Here is a 20,432-nt window from a genome sequence, read left to right as displayed (position 1 = left end):
AGGGATAATGTTTTTCTTCTGGGTTTACTTAAGCTGAGACAGACAGAGAGAGAGACTGCTTCTAAACCTAAACCTTATTGGGTTACAAGCCTGCCTTTTCTTTTAAAGAAAGTAAATCTCTACTTCCTCCCCTCCCTCTCTGCAATTGAGAAACCGTCACATATCAAGTTAACAACCGCTTTGGTAAAGGGAACCTCCTTTCTTCCCCTGAGCGTGGGTCTGTGGAAGACTTTGCGAAGGGGGCTACATGCTTCTGGCGAACTCTCTGCTTTGCCCCTTTCTGTGGTGCCACAGGCAAGGATATTCGTTTAACAAGAGATGGTGGTGTTTATAAACAGAAAGTTGGAATCTTTCATTAAGCTCTTCAAGAAAAAGGGTGAGTGGAGCTTTGCAAAGTTGGCTGGGTGCTGGTGTTGTATGTCCCGAGCAGAGAGGCTGGCAATGAAGGAATTTCTATTGTTGCTGAGGGGAAGGGTCAGTGGAGCACCACTGAGGGTGGAAAGAATTCTCTTTGTATGCACAAGAATCTGGAGGTTGTAGGGGCGAGGGGATGGAGGAGAGAAGGGTTCCATGGGTTTTATGGTTCGGGAAACCATCAACGACAGGGCAAGAATTACAGGATGTAAACTCTGGCCCGAGATTTCAATTTTAATATGGACCGGCCCATTGCAGAGTATTGCGATCCATTGCGTATCCATGGTAACAGCTCAAGCCCAACAGCTCACTCTGGTCGCTCCCCCAAAACTGGTTCCAGAAAGAAGTTTAGTGCGTGGGAGCAGGAGGTGGTGAGTTCAGTCTGGCTGGGGATGGTCATTTGTTGGCCATTGTTCTTAGAATTTACTCAGTTTAGTTTCAAGTTTATTCATTAGTCTCACAGGTAGGCTTACGTGAAGTTACTGTGAAAATCCCCTAGGCGCCGGGTTCGGGTGCACTGAGGGAGAATTTATCATGGCCAATCAACCTAACCAGCACATCTTTCGGACTGTGGGAGGAAACCGGAGCACCCGGAGGAAATCCACGCAGACACGGGGAGAATGTGCAAACTCCACACAGACAGTGACCCAAGCCGGGAATCGAACCCAGGGTCCCTAGTGCTGTGAGGCCACTGTGCCACCATGCCATCCACAAGTTGCTCTTTCAATAGAAATAGAATCTTGGGTTAAGAATGAGGGCGCCACGGATCCAAAATGCGGATGATTGAGAACAGTGTCCAGGAAGAACTTCAAATACACCAGAGTTCTCAGGCTGCAGAATTCACATTCACTGCTACAGTTTGAGGCACATTAGAATCATAGAATCCTACAGTGCAGAAGGAGGCCATTCGGCCCATCGAGTCTGCACCAACCACAATCTCACACAGTCCTCATCCCCATAACTCTGTGTGTTTACCCTAGCTCGCCCCCCCCCCCCAAAACTAAGGGGCAATTTCACACGGCCAATCCACTTAACCTGCACATCTTTGGACTGTGGGAGGAAACCGGAGCATCCGGAGGAAACCCACACAGACACGGGGAGAATGTGCAGTCTCTGCACAGACAGTAACTCAAGTCGGGAATCAAACCTGGGTCCCTGGCGCTGTGAGGCAGCAATGCTAATCACTGTATCACTGTGCTGCCTTCAGTAGAGATGGAGGGATGAAATGGGGGTTGACAGGATATGTTAACAAGACAAGGAAATGCCACTGAAACTATTTGTTTGTGTAAAGGGTAAACACCAAAACACACTTGATGGACTGAATGGCCTCCTGTGTCGCATGTTCCAGTGAAACACATTCTCCAGGTTTCCGCACATGAAATACACAGGTTACACCATAGAAACAGGCCATTCGGCCCATCACATCAGTGCTGGCTCTTTGTTTGAAGCACGAGCCAACAGTCCCTCTCCACCTTCTCTTTCTCCATTAAAGGACTTGCATTTATATAGCACCCTTTCAGGACCATCAGATGACTCAAAGCGCTTTGCAACCAGTGAAGTACTTTTTGAAGTGTAGTCACTGTTGCAGCATGGAAAACACAGCAACCAATGTGTGCACAGCAAGATCCCACAAACAGCAATGTGAAATTAACCAGATAGCCTACTTCTTGTGGAGAGAAAGTAGAGTTAGCATTTCGCGACCACATGACTCTTCTACAGAACACATCTGAGGAAGAGTCATCCAGACTCGAAATGTTAACTCTGTTTCTTTCTCCACAGATGCTGTCAAACCTGCTGAGATTTTCCAGCATTTTCCATTTTTGTTTCAGAATCCAGCATCTGCGGGATTTTGCTTTTATTAATCTGCTCTTTTTGTAATGTTGATGGAGGGATGAATGTTGTCCGGGAGGGGACACAGGACACGGACTCTTCTTCAAAAGGATCCTGACCTCAGCCCTAGCAGGCAAATGAGGCATCGGCTTAACCATTTATCCAAAGGAAGGGCAGTGCAGCACTCCCTCAGTGGACATGATGAGGAGATGCCAGCATTGGGACTGGGGTCGGCACATTGAGACGTCTCACCACACCAGGTTAAAGTCCTACAGGTTTATTTGGAATCACGAGCTTTCGGAGCGCTGCTCCTTCATCAGGTGAGAGGAGAGATGGGTTCACAAACACGGCATATATCGACACAGACTCAGTTACAAGATAATGGTTGGAGTGCGAGTCTGAACAGGTAATCAAGTGCAGACAGTGTGAGTGGAGAGAGGGTTAAGCACAGGTTAAGGAGGTGTGAATTAGTTAGTAAGATTTGTTTGCGAATCCAACTCTCCACTCATCTGATGAAGGAGCAGCGCTCCAAAAGTTTGTGCTACCAAATGGACTTTAATCTGAGGCTTCTTAGTCTCCCTCAGTAGTATCAGTGTTCGGTCCCCGGTTGAATCTTCTCCCATTCCCGCTGCAGGCAGTGTGTTCAGATCACTCTTCCGCAGAGAGCTTTGTAATGAGGAGAAAGGGGCTGACATCTGTTGCGCCCTCCTTGGCTCAGCGCTGCACACACGCTTGGATAACAGAGTGTAAAGAAGTGCCCTTCTCAGGGAGTGCACTCGAACAGCAGTTGTCGGTCAGTTTTCAAAGGTTTCCCCCTGGAACTGTGCCGGATTTTGTTCACTCAGATCAAACAGCTTTAACTATAGCAGGGCACGACCAGTGCAGGGTTCGCCATGTGCTGGTTGGGTGGACGGAGACTTATCGGCAACATCTTCCCAGTCAGTGACAGACGCACCATGAAATCCCAGCTTTACTTGGTTCCTTCACGGTGTCCCACTGTCGCGTTTAAAACATTTGAACCTTTTTAATTCAAACAATTTGTCTTTTTCGCATTTGCTGCTCACATAATAGTGGGCGTGTGCAAGGTTGTCATTTACCAAAGAGATTGATGGCTTCAGCAGGGATGCAAGCTACTGTGAGGAACCTTTTGTGATACTTTCCCCTTTGTATAACTGTTTTGTGTTGGGTCCATGCAACCTTATTCATGACTATAGAATTCTGCAAGGATATATACTGCAAGGACTGGATCTCAGTGTGACTTACACAATGCTTATACTGTAAGAACTATCTCAGCATCGTTTGTGTGGGACAGTATATACGGCAAGGGCACTCCTGATTTATATACTGCAGTATTTACTGGAAGCATACACACCTTGTTTTATCCAGCCTTGCTGTACACCCAGTGCTTTATAGAATGAGGGCACTTTGTACATTATCGGTGAGCACATTGGAGGGATAAGTCAGTGACGCTTCTGCGGGAATGGGGAATGGGATCTCCTGCAGTAATTTTCCTGCTCTCTCAACAATGTTCCCCACCCTCAAATGTCATGCAAGCTCAGCTGTTGTGTCACATTCTGAGGGTGTTGTGGACTCTGGTCTCCCATAGCTATTCCTGAAGGCTGAGTAGGTCCCAGAGAGTATTCCAGCAATGCAGGACAGCCCAGTTACAGCTGAAGTATGTATCGTTTTCCTGCTTTTCCTGTCCTGGATACACTCCTCTGCGGACATGATCAGTTTCCACTTGATCTGGGATTAAATTGTAGATGGAATGGTGGCATACTGGGAATGTCACTGGACTAGTAATCCATGGCAACTGGCGGAATTTAAATTCAATTAATAATCATAAGAACGTAAGGTATAGGAGCAGAATTAGGCTATTCGGCCCATCGAGTCTTCTCCGCTATTCAATCATGGCTGATATGATTCTCAACCCCTTTCTCCTGCCTTCTCCCTGTAACCTTGATCCCCTCCTTGATCAAGAACCTATCTATCTCTGAATTAAAGACACTCAGTGACCTGGCCTCCACAGCCCCCTGTGGCAATGGGTTCCACAGATTCACCACCCTGTGGCTGAAGAAAGTCCTCCTCATCTCTGTTTTACAGGAGCGTCCCTTTACTCTGTGTCCTCGAGTTCTGGTCTCTCCCATTAGTGGGAACATCCTCTCCACATTCACTCTATCCAGGCCTCTCAGTATTCTGTAAGTTTCAATTAGATCCCCCCACCCCCAACCCATCCTTCTAAACTCTGGAATTGAAAGCTGGTCTCGGAAATGACCACAATTTGTCTGAAAAACCCATCAGATTCACTAATGTCCTTTAGGGAAGGAAATCTGCCGTCCTTACCTGGTCTGACCTACATGTGACGCCAGAGCCACAGCAAAGTGGTTGACCGTTAACTGCCCTCTGAAATGGCTTAGCCAGCCACTCAGCTCAAGGGCAAATAGGGACGGGCAATAAATGCTGGTCTTGTCAGCAATGCCCACATCCCATGGAAGAGGAGGGTTGGTGGAGGGTTTAAACGTCTGCGCTTTAGCAGCTGATAGACAGGTTCTGCACACATGAGGACGGCCTTAACCAGGATCTTGGGTTCATGTCACACTATCTGTAACCCCCACAGCTTGCCTGGGCTTGCAAAATCTCACTAACCGCCCTGGCTGGGGATAATACACATCTCTTTATCCTGTGCTTAACCCTCACATTGTCTGTAGCTTTAAGACTTGATTACCTGTAAAGACTCGCATTCCAACCATTATTTTGTAAATTGAGTTTGTGTCTTTATATGCCCTGTTTGTGAACAGAACTCCCACTCACCTGATGAAGGGGCAGTGCTCCGAAAGCTAGTGGCTTGTGCTACCAAATAAACCTGTTGGACTTTAACCTGGTGTTGTGAGACTGCATTAGCTGCTGAACAGTGCTACATCACAGGCTATCATGGAATCACAGTCAGTTCAGCCCAGAATTGCAGGATCTTTCACACACATCTGAAGAAGCAGACAAGTCCTTGGTTATTTACTGTCTCCTCAGAAAAACAGCAGTTCTGGCAATGCAGCACGCCCCCTGTACTGTAGAAAGAGTGTCCTGGGTGCTCAGGTCCTGGAGCAGGATTTGAATCCACAGCCTTCTGGCTTTTGTGCTGCCAACTGAGCTACGGCTGATATATGATATTTCCTTCTTTATAAAACAGCATAACTTCCAACAACCCCCAGTCCAGCCACCCTGCCAACCCAAAGGTATATTCAAGCAATTTGTAAATGCATATTTTTCTGTAGCCTCATACTTATCCTGTCTTTAATACACTCCTTAAAAGCTATCTCTATGATCAAACATTTAGTCAACGCTCTTCCTGTCCTTATCTGTGTTAGTTTATGTCTGCTTATGTTCCTGTGAAACACCTGCAGGCATTTTGCACTGTAAAGGCGCTATGTAAATGCAAGTAGTTCTTGAGTCTGTCAGTGTGTCGCTGGTGACTGATCATGTTTTGTGATGATATCATGTTACATCAGACACACAGGATGATTAATATGTGGTTTTGAAAATAATGCCTTATTGGAAGCTGAGTTAGGTGACCAGGTAAGGAAGTTTAAATTAAAGCAGTAACCATCTATTCAGCTATTTAATCAGCTATTTACCATTTATATAGATGATCTGGAGGAGGGAACCGAGTGTATGGTGTCGAAATTTGCTGATGACACCAAGATTGGTGGAACGGCAAATTGCGCGGAGGGTGTGGAGAGTCTACAGAAGGATCTAGATAGGCTGGGCGAATGGGCCAGGAACTGGCAAATGGAATTTAATGTTGGCAAGTGCGAGGTGGTCCACTTTGGTAGGAATAATGGTAGGAAGGACTATTACTTACGTGGCGAAAAACTGCAGCAGGCGACGGTGCAGAGGGACCTCGGTGTCCTTGTGCATGAGTCACAAAAACCCAGCTTGCAGGTGCAGCAGGTGGTCAGGAAGGCGAATGGGATGCTGGCCTTCATCGCGAGGGGGATTGAATATAAAAGTAGGGAGGTCTTGCTGCGGCTATATAGGGCATTGGTGAGGCCGCAGCTGGAGTACTGTGTGCAGTTTTGGGCGCTGTACTTACGCAAGGATATTTTGGCCTTGGAGGGAGTGCAGAGGAGGTTTACTAGGCTGATACCGGAGTTGAGGGGGTTGAGCTATGAGGAGAGACTGAATAAACTAGGCTTGTACTCGTTAGAGTTTAGAAGAATGAGGGGAGATCTCATTGAGACGTATAAGATGATGAATGGGATGGATAGGATAGAGGTGGGGAGACTCTTCCCGCTCAGAAAGGACAGTAGGACTAGAGGGCACAGCCTCAAGATAAAGGGGGGGTGGTTTAGAACAGAGTTGAGGAGGAACTTCTTCACTCAAAGGGTGGTGAATCTCTGGAATTCTCTGCCCGTTGAAGTGGTGGAGGCTACCTCGCTAAATATTTTTAAGAAGCGGGTTGATGGGTTTTTGATAAGAGAGGGGATTAAGGGTTATGGGGAGAGGGCGGGAATGTGGAACTGAGCCACGACAGATCAGCCATGATCTTATTGAATGGCGGGGCAGGCTCGAAGGGCCAGATGGCCTACTCCTGCTCCTATTTCTTATGTTCTTATGTTCATCTGAAAAGAGAAAAGCCAGGCTTAAGAGTATGAACCCTTCACTGGATTTCACTGTGTGTGTGTGTGTGTGTGTGTGTGTGTGTGTGTGTGTGTGTGTGTGTGTGTGTGTGTGTGTGTGTGTGTGTGTGTGTGTGTGTGTGCGCGCGCGCAGAGGCTGCTGTAGACTGGCTCTTCTGAGAAGTCAAACCTACGTTTAGGAAGAAGGAAGTTAAAAGGAAAAAGATTTGCATTTATATAGCACTTAAAGCGCTTTACGGCCAGTGAAGGAGGTGGCATAGTGGTTAGCACTGCTGCCTCACAGCACCAGGGACCCGGGTTCCATCCCTGCTTTGGGTCACTGTCTATGTGGCATTTGCACATTCTTCCTGTGTCAGCGTGGGTTTCCTCCGGGTACGCCGGTTTCCTCCCACAGTCTGAAAGATGTGCTGGTTAGGTGCATTGACCCGAACAGGCGCCGGACTGTGGCAACTAGGGGAATTTCACAGTAACTTCACTGAAGTGTTAATGTAATCCTTACTTGTGACTAATAAACTGTAAAGTACTTTTTCTGAAGTGTGCAGTCACTGTTGTAATGTAGGAAACGCAACAGCTAATTTGTGCAGAGCAAGATCCCACAAATAGCAATGTGATAATGATTAGAGAATCTGTTCTTGTGATGTTGATTGAGAGATAAACATTGGCTAGTGGATAACTCCCCAGTTCTCCTTTGAAATAGCGCCGTGAGATTTTTGTTTTTGCTCGGACCCCTCTGCCTGATCCGACAGTGCAGCACTCCCACAGTGTCGGTCTTGAGTTTTACTCGAGTGGGATTTGAACTCTGAACCTTGTAGCTGACTCCTGTATCGATATGGTTCTGTTCTAGTGATGTTGGTAGAGAGATAACTATTTGGTGATATTGAAGAGAGCTCCTGTGAGTTGGTGGCCGTGAGATCTTTACATTCTCCAGAGAGGGATGATGGAGTTTGACATCCCATTAAAAGATGGCATCCCCGGCAGCACAGCACTCCCACCTGGGACGAATAGGATCAAAGGTTGTGGGGAGAAAGCAGGATCAGGTTATTGAGTTGGACAATCAACCATGACTGTAATGAACGGTGGAGCAGGCTCGAAGGGCTGAATGGCCTCCTCCTGTTCCTACGTACTGCACTGGGTGATCCAGTTTGGGCTCTCCTGACACAAGGGTCTGGCCTGGGACTCTGGCGCTAGTGAGCTGCAGCTGACATTGAGTTTGAATTTAGTTTGGGGCCAGAATCGGGCCATTTGTGTTGTTGGATCAGTTTCTGGAGTCCAGCCAGTGACCCTGGTAGCACCGAGCTCTCTTGAGCCTGTTGCTGGGAGCTGGGGTGCCTGGCATCAGTTCTCACAGGCTACAGGAATCAGCTGGGTAAACACAGCTGGGTGTTTGCTCTGCAGAGTTGATTTGCTGAACCGGGGGAGAGTCACACCGCCCTGTGTGACAACCTTTCTGTGGGGAGAGTGCAATAAGATGGTCCCCAGGACAGCAGCGTATCGGGAGGGGAGTGTACCTGGCACAAATAATGGGCTGACACCAGAACAAAAGAGAGGGCAGCAGTCATTATCACAGCAGTGCCTGGCTTGTGTTAACTGGAGGCAGGCTGTGTGTTCAGGTGCTGCTTGCTTAGCGCCCAGTTTCCGAGCTCGATCACAGGCTTTAACAACAGCCACTTATCCTTCCAACATTAGGCACTTCCTGCAGTGCCCATGCCCCAACCCGCTCACCATGGCATTGCCAAGAAGCTTCCAAACATCTACTCAGCTAGTGTCTCTGCCTTGGCAACCCTCCCGGAGTCTTCCAAATTAAAGATTAATCCCCTGGACACCATTGTGAGAGACACTCGGAGGAACAGAAAATCATGGAATGATTAGAGCACAAAGGGAGGCCATTCATCCCATTGACTCTGTGCCCACTGCCAACAACAACAAGTTAGCTGGTCCCACTCTCCTGCACTTTTCCCTCTAAACCTGCAATGTTTCTCGTTCGATATTTCTCCAGTTCATAGTATTGGTGGTGGAGCCTTGGGACTCCAAAACATTCTAAGATCAAGGAAAATAACATTCCAACTGAGATCTTTGTGTGCCCACCCTCCCCACCTTTCTTTCTCAAGCGCATTTCTTCTCTCTCTATCCCTCTCGCTTGCTCTCTCACTTATGCTATCTCACACTCTTGCGCCCTTTTTCTCTTGCACTCTCTATCTCACACTCTCTTCGTTCTCTTGCACTCTCTTTCTCCACTCCCTCGCTCTCCCTCACACCCTCCCTCGCTCTCCCTCACACCCTCCCTTGCTCTCTCTCACTCTCTCCCTCTCTTTCACTCTCTCTCAGACTCTCTCACTCTCTCCCACACTCTCCCCGTCACACACTCTCTCCCTCTCTCTCCGTCACGCTCTCTCTCTCTCTTACATTCATTCTTTCTTTCTCTTTCCCCCTTTCTCTCTCCCCCCTCCCACCCCTTTCCCCGTCCCAGTTTGCCTTTTCCCTCCCAGGGCATGGAATTTCTGGGAATGGCGGCAGTAATTTCCCAGCCCCTCCTGCCTATTGCTTTCGTCCCGTTGATATTAGCGAGAAAAGAAAATTGCCCCTCGGGCCCACAAAGGTGCTTTTGTTCTGCATTGAGGCTGCTCTGAATGGACTTAACTCCACCCAAAGCAGCTCACCACATCTCAGGTGTGCGTGGGACATCCGATACAGCAGCAAGACTGTCTGTAATGAGGCTTGTGACGTCTGGTGTTTTCTTCACACGGCTGCCATATGCTGTGTGTCTGAGGCATTTTCAATGTGGATGGTTCCGGTCAGACGTCGTCTCCAAGGAAGTCATCACAATTAGCTTGTCCTAATCCCCCTCTACTTGCTGGATTGTGCTAAAGAACAAAGAACAGTACAGCACAGGAACAGGCCCTTCGGCCTGCGCCGATCACGTTGTCCTATCCAGACCAACCTGTCGGCATCCTGTACCCCTCTATTCCCCGTCTGTTCATGTGTCTATCCAGATAAGTCTTAAATGTTGCTAACATGTCTGCCTCAGCCACTCAGTGCGTTCCAGGCCCCCACCACCCTCTGTGTAAAAATAAAACTCCCCCTGCACATTTCCACTGAAACCCCTTACCTTGAACTTGTGCCCCCTTGTAATTGTCATTTCTGCCCCTGGGAAAAAGCTTCCAACTGTTCGCCCTATCCACACCCCTCATAATTTTATAAATTTCTAAAAGGTCGCCCCCACCCCCGCCAGCCCAGGGAGAACAATCCCAGTTTATTCAATCTCTCCTCACAGCTAATACCCTCCAATACCAGGCAACATCCTGGTAAACCTTTTCTGTACCCTCTCCGAAGCCTCCTTGCCCTTCTGGTAGTGTGGTGACCAGAATTGGACACTGTATTCCAAATGTGGCCTATCCAACGTTTTATAAAACTGCAACATCATTTGCCAACTTTCACACTTGATGCCCTGTCCGATGAAGGCAAGCATGCCACATGCTTTCTTCACCACCTTTTCCACCTGTGTTGCCACCTTTAAGGATTTGTGGATTGCACTCCCAGATCTCTCTGTGCTCCTGATGGAATCTTAGCTCCAACCCGAATTGGATCTACCAAAATGCATCACCTCGCATGTGTCTGCATTAAATTCCATCTGCCATTTGTCCGCCCAATTTTCCAGTTTATCTATACCCTGCTCTATTCTCTGACAATCTCCATCACCATTCGGAACTCCGCCAATCTTAGTATCACCCACAAACTTGCTAATCAGACCAGCTATGTTTTTTGTATGTATAATTTATATATATATTACAGGTGTTCTGAACAGATCAGCAGCTCAAATGAAAAGGTTTCCTGGAAGAGTGGTTAAGATCATGACAGTGGGATTGTAAGAAATGTCTAGACGCTGCAATGGGAAGATGGCCGGGTTGGGTTTGACCGGGATATGGGGACATGAGATGGATTGGACAGCTGTTGGGCCAAATGGCCTCCTTTTGCTTCGTGTGATACTGAGCCAGTCAGACTGAGGCCTTTCCTTTTCTCTTCTAGCCGTCTCAAACCTGGACGAAGAGAGTAAATGGACGGTCCACTATAAAGCATCGTGGCACCAGCAGGAGAACGTCTTCCTTCCGTCAAGCCGCTCCTCGTGCGTAGAGGATTTGCACCAACAAGCCAAGGTTAACCTGAAGACCGTGCTGCGAGGTAAGAGCCTTTCGCCTCTCTTCCCTCCTCCCTAAGCAACACCCCCCTCAACCCCCACCCCCCCAACTGGCCTCCTCCGAGGGGTAACCCAGATTGAAAACACCAAAATCCTTCCACAGAAACATGAGGCGAGACGTCACATCGAGTGAACCAGTCGAGTGCAGCAAGGTTCAAGAGCCTCAGAAGGAAGGATGGTCTCGTGCAATGTAAAACTGCACAGTGGCACAGTGGTTAGCACTGCTGCCTCACAGCGTCAGGGGCCTGGGTTCGATTCCTGGCTTGGGTCACCGTCTGTGTGGAGTTTGCACATTCTCCCCATGTCTGCATGGGTTTCCTTCAGGTGCTCCAGTTTCCTCCCACAGTCCAGAGATGTGCGGGTTAGATTGATTGGCCATGCTGAAATCGATCAGGGAGGTGTCAGGGAGGTTAGCAGGTTAAATACGTGAGGCCCTGGGTAGGATTGTTATTGGTGCAGGCTCAATGGCCTCCTTCTGCATTGTAGGGATTCTACTATTCTGTGATTCTATATAAATACCGTGGCTACAAGAGCAGGTCAGAGGCTGGGAATTCATCTCCTGACTCCCCAAAGCCTGTCAACCATCTACAAGGCTCAAGTCAGGAGTGTGATGGAACACTCTCCAATTATTTAAATGGGTGCAGCTCCAACAACACTCAAGAAGCTCAACATCTTCCAGGATAAAACCGCCCTGCTTGATTGCTACCCCTTCAATAAACATTCACTCCTGCCACTCCCAAAGAGCAGTGGCACCATCTACAAGATGCACTGAACAACTCGCCAAGACTCCTTCAACGGCACCTTCCAAATCCACAACATCTAGAACAACAAGGGCAGCAGATGCACGGAAAACCACCACCTGCGATCCCTGTTCAAATAACACGCCATCCTGATCCGGAAATGTGTCACCGTTCCTGCGCTGTCGCCGCATCAAAATCCTGGAACTCCCTCCCTATCAGCACTGTGGATCTACCTACAGCACATGGGCTGCAGCAGTTAAAGAGGGCAGCTCACCGCCACAGTCTCAAGGGGCAATAAATGCTGATCCAGCCAGTGATGCCCACATCCTGTGAAAGAATAATGTTTAAAAATGTATGCAGGCAATAGTGTCCCCAGGCATTTCACCGGAGCAGTGTCAAATGAAAATTGACACCGAGGCACATTAGGCAGATGGGTGGGAGGTTCTTTGGGAGCATTTTTAAGAAGAAAGAGAGGCAGAGAGGTTTAGGAAAGGAGCCAAGGCAGCTGAAGGCATGGCACCCAATGGTGATGAGCAAGAGACCAGAATTGCAGGAGCTTAGAGACCTGCAGGGGTTGCAGGGCTGGAAGAGTTACAGAGATAGAGGGCGAGGGCATGGAGATGAGAAACAGCTTGCTGCTATTAGTAGGCATTGCAGCCAACTCCCTGTCAGCTGCTTGCAAAGTGACTCAAGCTGTAACCGTGTTACTGTTCAGCTGGGACGGATCAGAGGGCTGGGCAGCATGGTAGCACAGTGATTAGCACTGCTGCTTCACAGCTCCACGGACCTGGGTTCGATTCCCGGCTCGGGCCACTGTCTGTGGGGAGTTTGCACATTCCCCTCGTGTCTGCGTGGGTTTCCTCCGGGTGCTCCGGTTTCCTTCCACAGTCCAAAGATATGCGGGTTAGGTGGGTTGGCCATGCTGAAAAATTGCCCCTTAGTGTCCCAGGATGTGTAGGTTAGAGGGATTGGCGGGTAAATGTGTAGGGATATGGGGATAGGGCCTGGGTGGGATTGTGGTCGGTGCAGACTCGATGGGCTGAAGGGCCTGTTTCTGCACTGTCGGGTTTCTATGATTCTGTGGTGTGGAGTGTGGACTTTGTGAATTCAGTCAGGACTTGGGGCTTGTCTGGACAACGGAGTGCGGTGGACGGACGGAGAATGTGTGTCTGCCACTCGTCCACCGTGTCACGTAACAGCACAAGATAAACAGGGCCACGTGAGTCACCGTGATTGAGAATGGTCGGATGGGATAGAACTGTACACGTGATGGCGTGTACACACCAACACTGCAGGTTAGCGAGAGAGATGTGAAAATGAACCGTGCGTTTCGAGGGATTCAGTTTCACAGCACGGGCTACAAATTCCAATGATCAGGGGAGCCAATTAGCATCGGAATGGGCTGGTGTGCTCTCACATTCCTTTGGCCCTCGCCCCCTACTGTCATGAAGAATGTCCCCTTCACCGACTTCCCTTTGTCACATGGACCAACCTGCTCTGTAAACTCATAAACCAGCGGGGAGCACTGACAGGAAGAGGAAAGAGCCTCAAGAACTGAGTGCTTTCTGCAGTGACTCGGCACTTCCCAGTTTACAGCAGAGAACCCCCCCCCCCCCCCCCCCCCCCCCCCCCCCCCCCCCCCCCGTCATTACTCAAGAACTGACAGAGCTTACCGTTCCAGTCCCTTAACAACGCACCCACGACCCTCACACTAAGACACCCACTCCTTTAGATGCTGCAGTGCTATCGCCTGGTAGTCTCAACAACCTTGCTGAATCGATCGAGCCTCCCCACGTCTTGTTTCCGTAGCCATTCATCTCCCCTCTCTGCTGCCTGCCTCCACGTGCGGGAGTTCATAGTGCTTCTCTACAGGCTGTTCCACTACATGAAGCATCACCATTGAGTCAAACTTCAACCTGAACCAAAGTCAACAAGCATTTAGTTTGGAATCACCAAATGATTCCTGACAGCGTGTGTTTATTCAGCTGCTTTGTAGAACTATCCACTTAACCCTCTACCTCAGCTCTTTTCCCCCATGGTCCAGTATATTTTTCACCTTCAAGTATTTATCCACTTCTCTTTTACAAGCTGAAGAATCTGCTTGCTCTGTTCTTTCAGGCAGCACATTCCAGATCACAAGAACCCACAAGATGTGTTTTCCTCTGGTTAGGAAGCTAACTGTCGCCAGTGTCTGTGGAAGGAACCTGCTTATAGACAGTTCTCACAGTCCATGCCTTCAGTCTGCAATCCTGCGCAGAAAAGGGGGTCCTGGAACAGCAAGACTCTGTCCCAGGCACGGGGAACAGTGAGTCTCCATCCCAGACAGGGGGAGCAGCGAGTCTCCGTCCCATTCACCGGGAACAATGAGTGTCCACCCCAGACATGGGGAACAACTGAGTCTCTGTCCCAGACAGGAGGAACAATGAGTCTCCGTCCCAGACATGGGGAACAGCCGAGTCTCTGTCCCAGACAGGAGGAACAATGAGTCTCCGTCCCAGACATGGGGAGCAGCCGAGTCTCTGTCCCAGATGTGGGGAACAGCCGAGTCTCCGTCCCAGACATGGGGAACAGCTGAGTCTCCATCCCAGACATAGGGAACAGCTGAGTCTCCATCCCAGACATGGGGAACAGCCGAGTCTCTGTCCCAGACATGGGGAGCAGTGAGTCTCCATCTCAGAAGTTGCAAGCAATGAGTGTTCATCCCAGACCAGTCTCCATCCCAGACGCAGGGAATGACACACCTTCGTCCCGGACAAGTCTCCATCACAGATGATGGAAATAGCGAGTCTTCATCCCAGATGACTTTCTGTCCCAGACGAGTCCCCGTCCCGGTCAGGGGAAAACAGTGAGTGAGCCGATAAAGAGCTTTTACCCTGTGTAGGAAATAGGATCTATTTGGACACAACGCGCCCTCACAAACAGTGCTCACAGTTGAGTGATAAATATTGCCTGAGTATCTGGAAAGAACAGTCCTGCCGCTGCTTTAAGAACAGTGGCTGTAGGATCTTTTGTAGCACCTCAATGAGCAGACAGTATTTGGGCAGCAGCAGCTCCGACAGTGTAGCACCCTCCTGTGCGCTGCAGTGTAACAGGCTGGGTGAGCCGCACAAATACCTGGAGTGGGACTTGAACCCGCGACACTCTGACTGCGAGACGACCCACTGAGCCACGTCCAACAGCAGTTCCTGTGGCTGAAAATTCCTTCAGTGGCAAACAAAAGGGGGAGACTGGGGGGCGGGGGTATGTGTGCCTTCAGTGCGAAGGGTAGATGCCACAGCTGTCAGGGGGGTTTTCAGCCCAGAACTTTGTTTTTGTTTCCAGACGTGAGTTGGTCTTTGTGCAGAAGGTCAGGGAGAGTCTGTCTGGCTCAATTCTCTGAGCGCGCTGCTCCAGCTGTCACACTGCCACGCAGCTCACTATTTATCTCCCTCCTTTCTCTGGCATTTGCACAAAGGGACTGTTTGAAGGAGGCCAGCTCGCCAGCTCAGCAGCCTTGTGTCGGCATTCCCCGCTCCAACATATGCCCGGGAGAAGTGATGGTGGGAGGGGGTTGCAGGGAAGGGGTCTCGATGTAACACAGCTTTACCTCATCCAGACAGCAGCTGGGTGTGAAAGAACGGCTGTAAATTCACTGCCAGATCTGCTAATTGTATCACAGCAGCCAGCCCTGCCCGTACAAGAGGGTCCTGTTAGGGGCGCCCTCAGAGAGAGTCGTCACATTGTGGTAAAGTTTGGAGTTTATTTGTTAGTATCACACAAGTAGACTTACATTAACACTACAATGAAGTTACTGTGAAAATCCCCTAGTTGCCACACTCCGGTGCCTGTTCGGGTACACTGAGGGAGAATTTGGCACGGTCAGTGCAGCTAACAAGCACATCTTTCAGACTGGGAAAAAACCCACGCAGGCACGGGGAGACTCTGCACAGACAGTGACCCGGGCCGGGAATCGAACCTGGGTCCCTGGTGCTGTGAGGCAGCAGTGCCAACCACTGTGCCACCATACTGCTCCTGGTAATGGCTTCAACAGAACAAGATTTGCGCCCGCTTCCCAGTGTCACCCTCAAACAGTAACAGTTCATGTTATAGAGCCTTTATGTAATAAATCACGTTATGACGCTCCATGGGACATTATAAAACAACATATGACACCCAGCCATGTAAGGGATATGAGGGTAGATGATCAAAAGCTCAGTCAAAGAGGCAGGTTTTAAGCAGGAAAGTGAGGCTGAGAGGTGGCAAGGTGTAGGGAGGGAATTCCAGAGCTTAGGGTCTAAAAGCAGCCAATGACGGAGCGATTGAAGTTAGGGGTTCACAGGAGGGCAGTGTTAGCAGAGCACAGATAGCTCTGCAGGTTGTGAAGCTGGAGGAGATTACACAGATCAGGAGTGACGCCATGGAGGGATCTGAAAACGTGGATGAGAATTTCCAAATCCAAACATTCCTTAACCAGAAGCCAATCCAAGTCCAAGAGCACAGGGGTGATAGGGAACGGGACTTGCTGCAAGTGAGGACACAAATCAGCAGGGTTTTGGATGAGCTTACGGAGGGTGGACTGTGGGAGAGACTGGAATGGTCAAGTCGAGAGTTAGCAAAGGCATGAATCAGCTGTGTACGCTGCCCTCCCCTCCCCGAGGCCATCCTTCACCAAGCAGAACAATTTCAGCAGTTGGGACTGCGTGGAAATTGGGTCAGAAACCGGGAGATGCCATTTAATTGTGAGATACACAGGCAAAGCAACTGGAGGTAGGAGAGAATCAGAAGGTGTGACTGACAGAGAGAAAGCAACCGAGCGGGCCAGAGAGAGCATGCGACAGAAAGAGAACGTGATGGAGAGAGAGTGCGCTACAGAAAGAGAACGCAACAGGGAGGATGCAACGGAGATAGTGCACGATGGGGAGAGAGCACGCGACAGAAAGAGGACACAACAGAGAGGGCACGACAGAGAGGGAGGGCGCGTCTGACAAAGAATGCAAGGCAGAGAGAGATTGTGCCAGCAACAGAGAGTGACTGACAGAGAGTGATCGACAGAAAGAAGAGAGAAAAGATTGCACCCACGTGAAAGAGAACATAGAACGTAGAACACTACAGCACAAACAGGCCCTTCGGCCCACAAGTTGCGCCGATCATATCCATACCTACCAGGCCTATCTATAACTCTCAATCCCATTAAATCCCATGTACTCATCCAGAAGTCTCTTAAAAGACCCCAGCGAGTTTGTCTCTACCACCACTGACGGCAGCCGATTCCACTCACTCACCACCCTCTGAGTGAAAAACTTACCCCCGACATCTCCTCTGTACCTACTCCCCAGCACCTTAAACCTGTGTCCTCTCGGAGCGACCGTTTCAGCCCTGGGAAATAGCCTCCGAGAATCCACCCTGTCTATACCTCTCAACATCTTATAAACCTCTATCAGGTCGCCTCTCAACCTTCGTCTCTCCAGGGGGAAGAGACCTAGCTCCCTCAACCTATCTTCATAAGGCATGCCTCCCAATCCAGGTAACATCCTTGTAAATCTCCTCTGCACCCTCTCAATAGCTTCCATATCCAGAAGACAGAGGTGGTACTGCCTTGTGGAACACGGAACTGTTTTCCCCATTGTTCATGTTCTGTAGTTTAGTGATGTAAAATGCAGCGTGTGAGCAGGAGTTATGGAGCCTTGTTCAGCACACCTTTCAGGACATTTCAATTCATAATTGCAACCAAAGAAATGACTAACAGCAGTGAACTGATACATGAATTGAGGCTCAGACAAGGGTTAGACCCTGAATACTGAGCTCACCGCTGTAACACCATTGATTTCTTGATAAATCGACCAGCGCTCGGCTGTGACATTTCAATAAACTTTTTTATTATGAGGAATAGCCAAGCTATTTATTAATAAAAACTGCATTCTCAAACAGATCCTGCAAAGGGCAGCTCTGTCACTGTAACCTTGCTAAGTTGATTGTGGTACAGGCTGTAGCCACAGTACACGATGCTGGAGGGGGTGGATGTTGAATGCCAGGGGCACGGGACCATTTTGAACAGTGTTGACCCTCTAGGGTGTTGTTGCAACAGCAATGTAACAAGCAAGAATGTTCCATCACACCCCTGACTTCAGGCTTCGTGGAGGGCAAGAGTTGAACTGCTCCTAGAATATCCAGCTTCTGCCCTGGTTTAGTACAGGGGTACGGCTGTTTCCGTGAAAGACAGACTTACAGATATTGAACTCATTTCATGACACCTCAAAGCACCTTACAGCCAATTAACTTCTTCTGAGCAAGGTCTTGGAGGGCAGTGGGTCGCATCCCTGCATCTGAGCCAGAAGCCCCAGGTTCAAGTCCCATCTCAGGACAAGATGACCATGGGAGGTGCGTTTATAACACAGTCAAAACAGGATGAGTATCAAGCAATGGATCCTTCTGTATACCTGATAATCAGGTGGGAGAATGTCCTGGAGTGGCAACAAGTTAGTGACCCGTTCCAGGAAAAACCAGCTTTGGAAACAGATAGAAGCCTGGGCTTTTTCTGCATCGTGTCTCCCTAGACACAAAAAAACCCCTCTTAATTCTACAAAGTGCTTTTTAAATAGTGACTGTTGTAGAATCACAGAATAGTAACAGCACAGAAGGAAGCCATTCGTCCCATCATGTTAGTTCTGGCCCTCTGAACAAGTAATTTGCCCCAGCACCACTCCCCTGCCATTTTCCCCGTGGCGAATATTTCAAATGATTAATTAGGAATGGAGGGAGCGGGGCAGCTAATTTTCAAACTCCCACAAATAGCATTGCGGTGGCGACCAGGTCACCCGTTTCTGTGATGTCCGTTGAGGGGTGATTGGCTAAGGCACGCAGATAACTAATTCCCCTACTCTTCTTCAGAATAGTAGTGCAGGCAGAGCCATCGATTTAACAGCACCTCTGACACTGCAGCCCCCTCCCCCCTCAGTGCTGCACTGCGAGTGTCAGCCTTAACCTTTGTAGTCCACCCCTGGACTGGGACGGGAACCCCACCTGCTGCTCCATCCTCATATTCCTCCATCCCTTGCCCACACCGGGTTAATGGTACATTTATACTAAAAACCACCTCCTCCCCTGGGGTCTCGTGCTAGACGGAATGTTGTCTCCTCCTCATCTGTAAATTAATGCAGCTTACTCCCAGTAATTCCATCTGAAAGGGATTAATGAGCTTTCAAGCACCTTCTGCCGCTCGATAAATTTCAAAGTCACAGCAAGCCGGGAATGACCCACAGAAGTACATAACCCGAAAAGACAGATACAGGACGGGTTGATTAATGAATCCTACAGTCTGATCAGAGCGCTGGGCCCAGCAGACCCATTCTGATGTTTATTCTCCACATGAACCTCCTCGCACTCCACTTCCCCTCAACCTGACGAGCATATCCTTCTATTCCTCCTTCCCCTGCGTGTTTATCCGACTTTCCCTTAAATGCATCCCTGCTGTTTGCCTTGACTGCTTGTGGTAGCAAGTTTTTAATTTGATCTGATTGGATTTATTATTGTCACATGTGTTAGTATGCAGTGAAAAGTATTGTTTTTTGCGCGCTGCACAGACAAAGCATACCGTTCACAGAGAAGGAAAGGAGAGAGCGCAGAATGTAGTGTTACAGTCATGGCCCAGGTGTAGAGAAAGAGCAACTTAATGCGAGGTAGGTCCATTCAGAAGTCCAACGGCAGCAGGGAAGAAGCTGTTCTTGAATCCGTCGATACGTGACCTGAGACTTTTGTATCTTTTTCCCGAAGGAAGAAGGTGGAAGAGAGAATGTCCGGGACGCGTGGGGTCCTTGATTACGCTGGCTGCTTTTCTGAGGCAGCAGGAAGTGTAGACAGAGTCAATGGATGGGAGGCTGGTTTGTGTGGTGGATTGGGCTGCATTCACAACCCTTTGCAGTTCCTGTTCTGTAATCAAATTTACCCTCAAAGGCATTCAAAGCTGTTGGCTTTAAGTGTGATTGATATCAATATACCCAATAAAGGACCTGCCTGTGTGGGATTCAATCACCTCAACCCCACCCAGGTCTTGCTGAGTGGCACCAATGCCAGTTCCAGCAGTTTCACACTGCCCTGGTTCAGGAGACTGAATCTGAGATCTTGTATGGAATCTGAGCAAGATTTTCCAGCTCCCCTGTGGCGTGTTTCCCAGCGGTGGAGTCGCCTCACCATTGACCACCATCTTCCAGTCCCGCTGAAGTCTACAGCATCTTGTATGCCTTGCCCACCAAGCTGCCAGAGAACCCGGGGGTTTGCCTTCAGAGGGACAGGATGATCCCACTGGCTGGTAGGACCAGAAAATCCCAGCCTTGTTGGTACCACCCAAGGCAAGATAGATCACCACAGCATGAAAGCATAAAAAATTCAAGGCTGATGTTCCAGTGCAGCACTGAGGGAGGGCTGCAGTGTCAACGGAGGAAAGTGTAACTGGATTGATTAGTAAGTTTGCAGACAACACAAAGGTTGGTGGATTTGCAGATAGCGATGAGGAACATCAGAGGATACAGCAGGATATAGATCAGTTGGAGACTTGGGCGGAGAGATGACAGATGGAATTTAATCTTAACAAATGTGAGGTAATGCATTTTGGAAAGTCTAATACAGATAGGAAATATACAGTAAATG

The 20,432-nt window shown here is 49.1% G+C and overlaps 1 protein-coding gene across 1 annotated transcript in view; it reads left to right on the top strand.

Annotated features, from left to right (window-relative positions):
• The window catches only part of LOC145351159 (NHS-like protein 1), a 216,146-nt gene that overhangs the window by 173,238 nt on the left and 22,476 nt on the right, over window positions 1–20,432 (top strand). The window contains 1 exon segment of the mRNA XM_080200833.1: window positions 10,902–11,054. Within this exon segment, the coding sequence (XP_080056959.1) occupies window positions 10,902–11,054 (153 nt within the window).

This window comes from Carcharhinus amblyrhynchos, chromosome 12 (genome assembly GCF_965287045.1).
Source record: "Carcharhinus amblyrhynchos chromosome 12, sCarAmb.v2.hapA, whole genome shotgun sequence".
Taxonomy (NCBI): domain Eukaryota; kingdom Metazoa; phylum Chordata; class Chondrichthyes; order Carcharhiniformes; family Carcharhinidae; genus Carcharhinus; species Carcharhinus amblyrhynchos.
The sequence above is the reverse complement of the archived record's forward strand: the minus strand, read 5'-3'. Positions and strand labels throughout refer to the sequence as shown.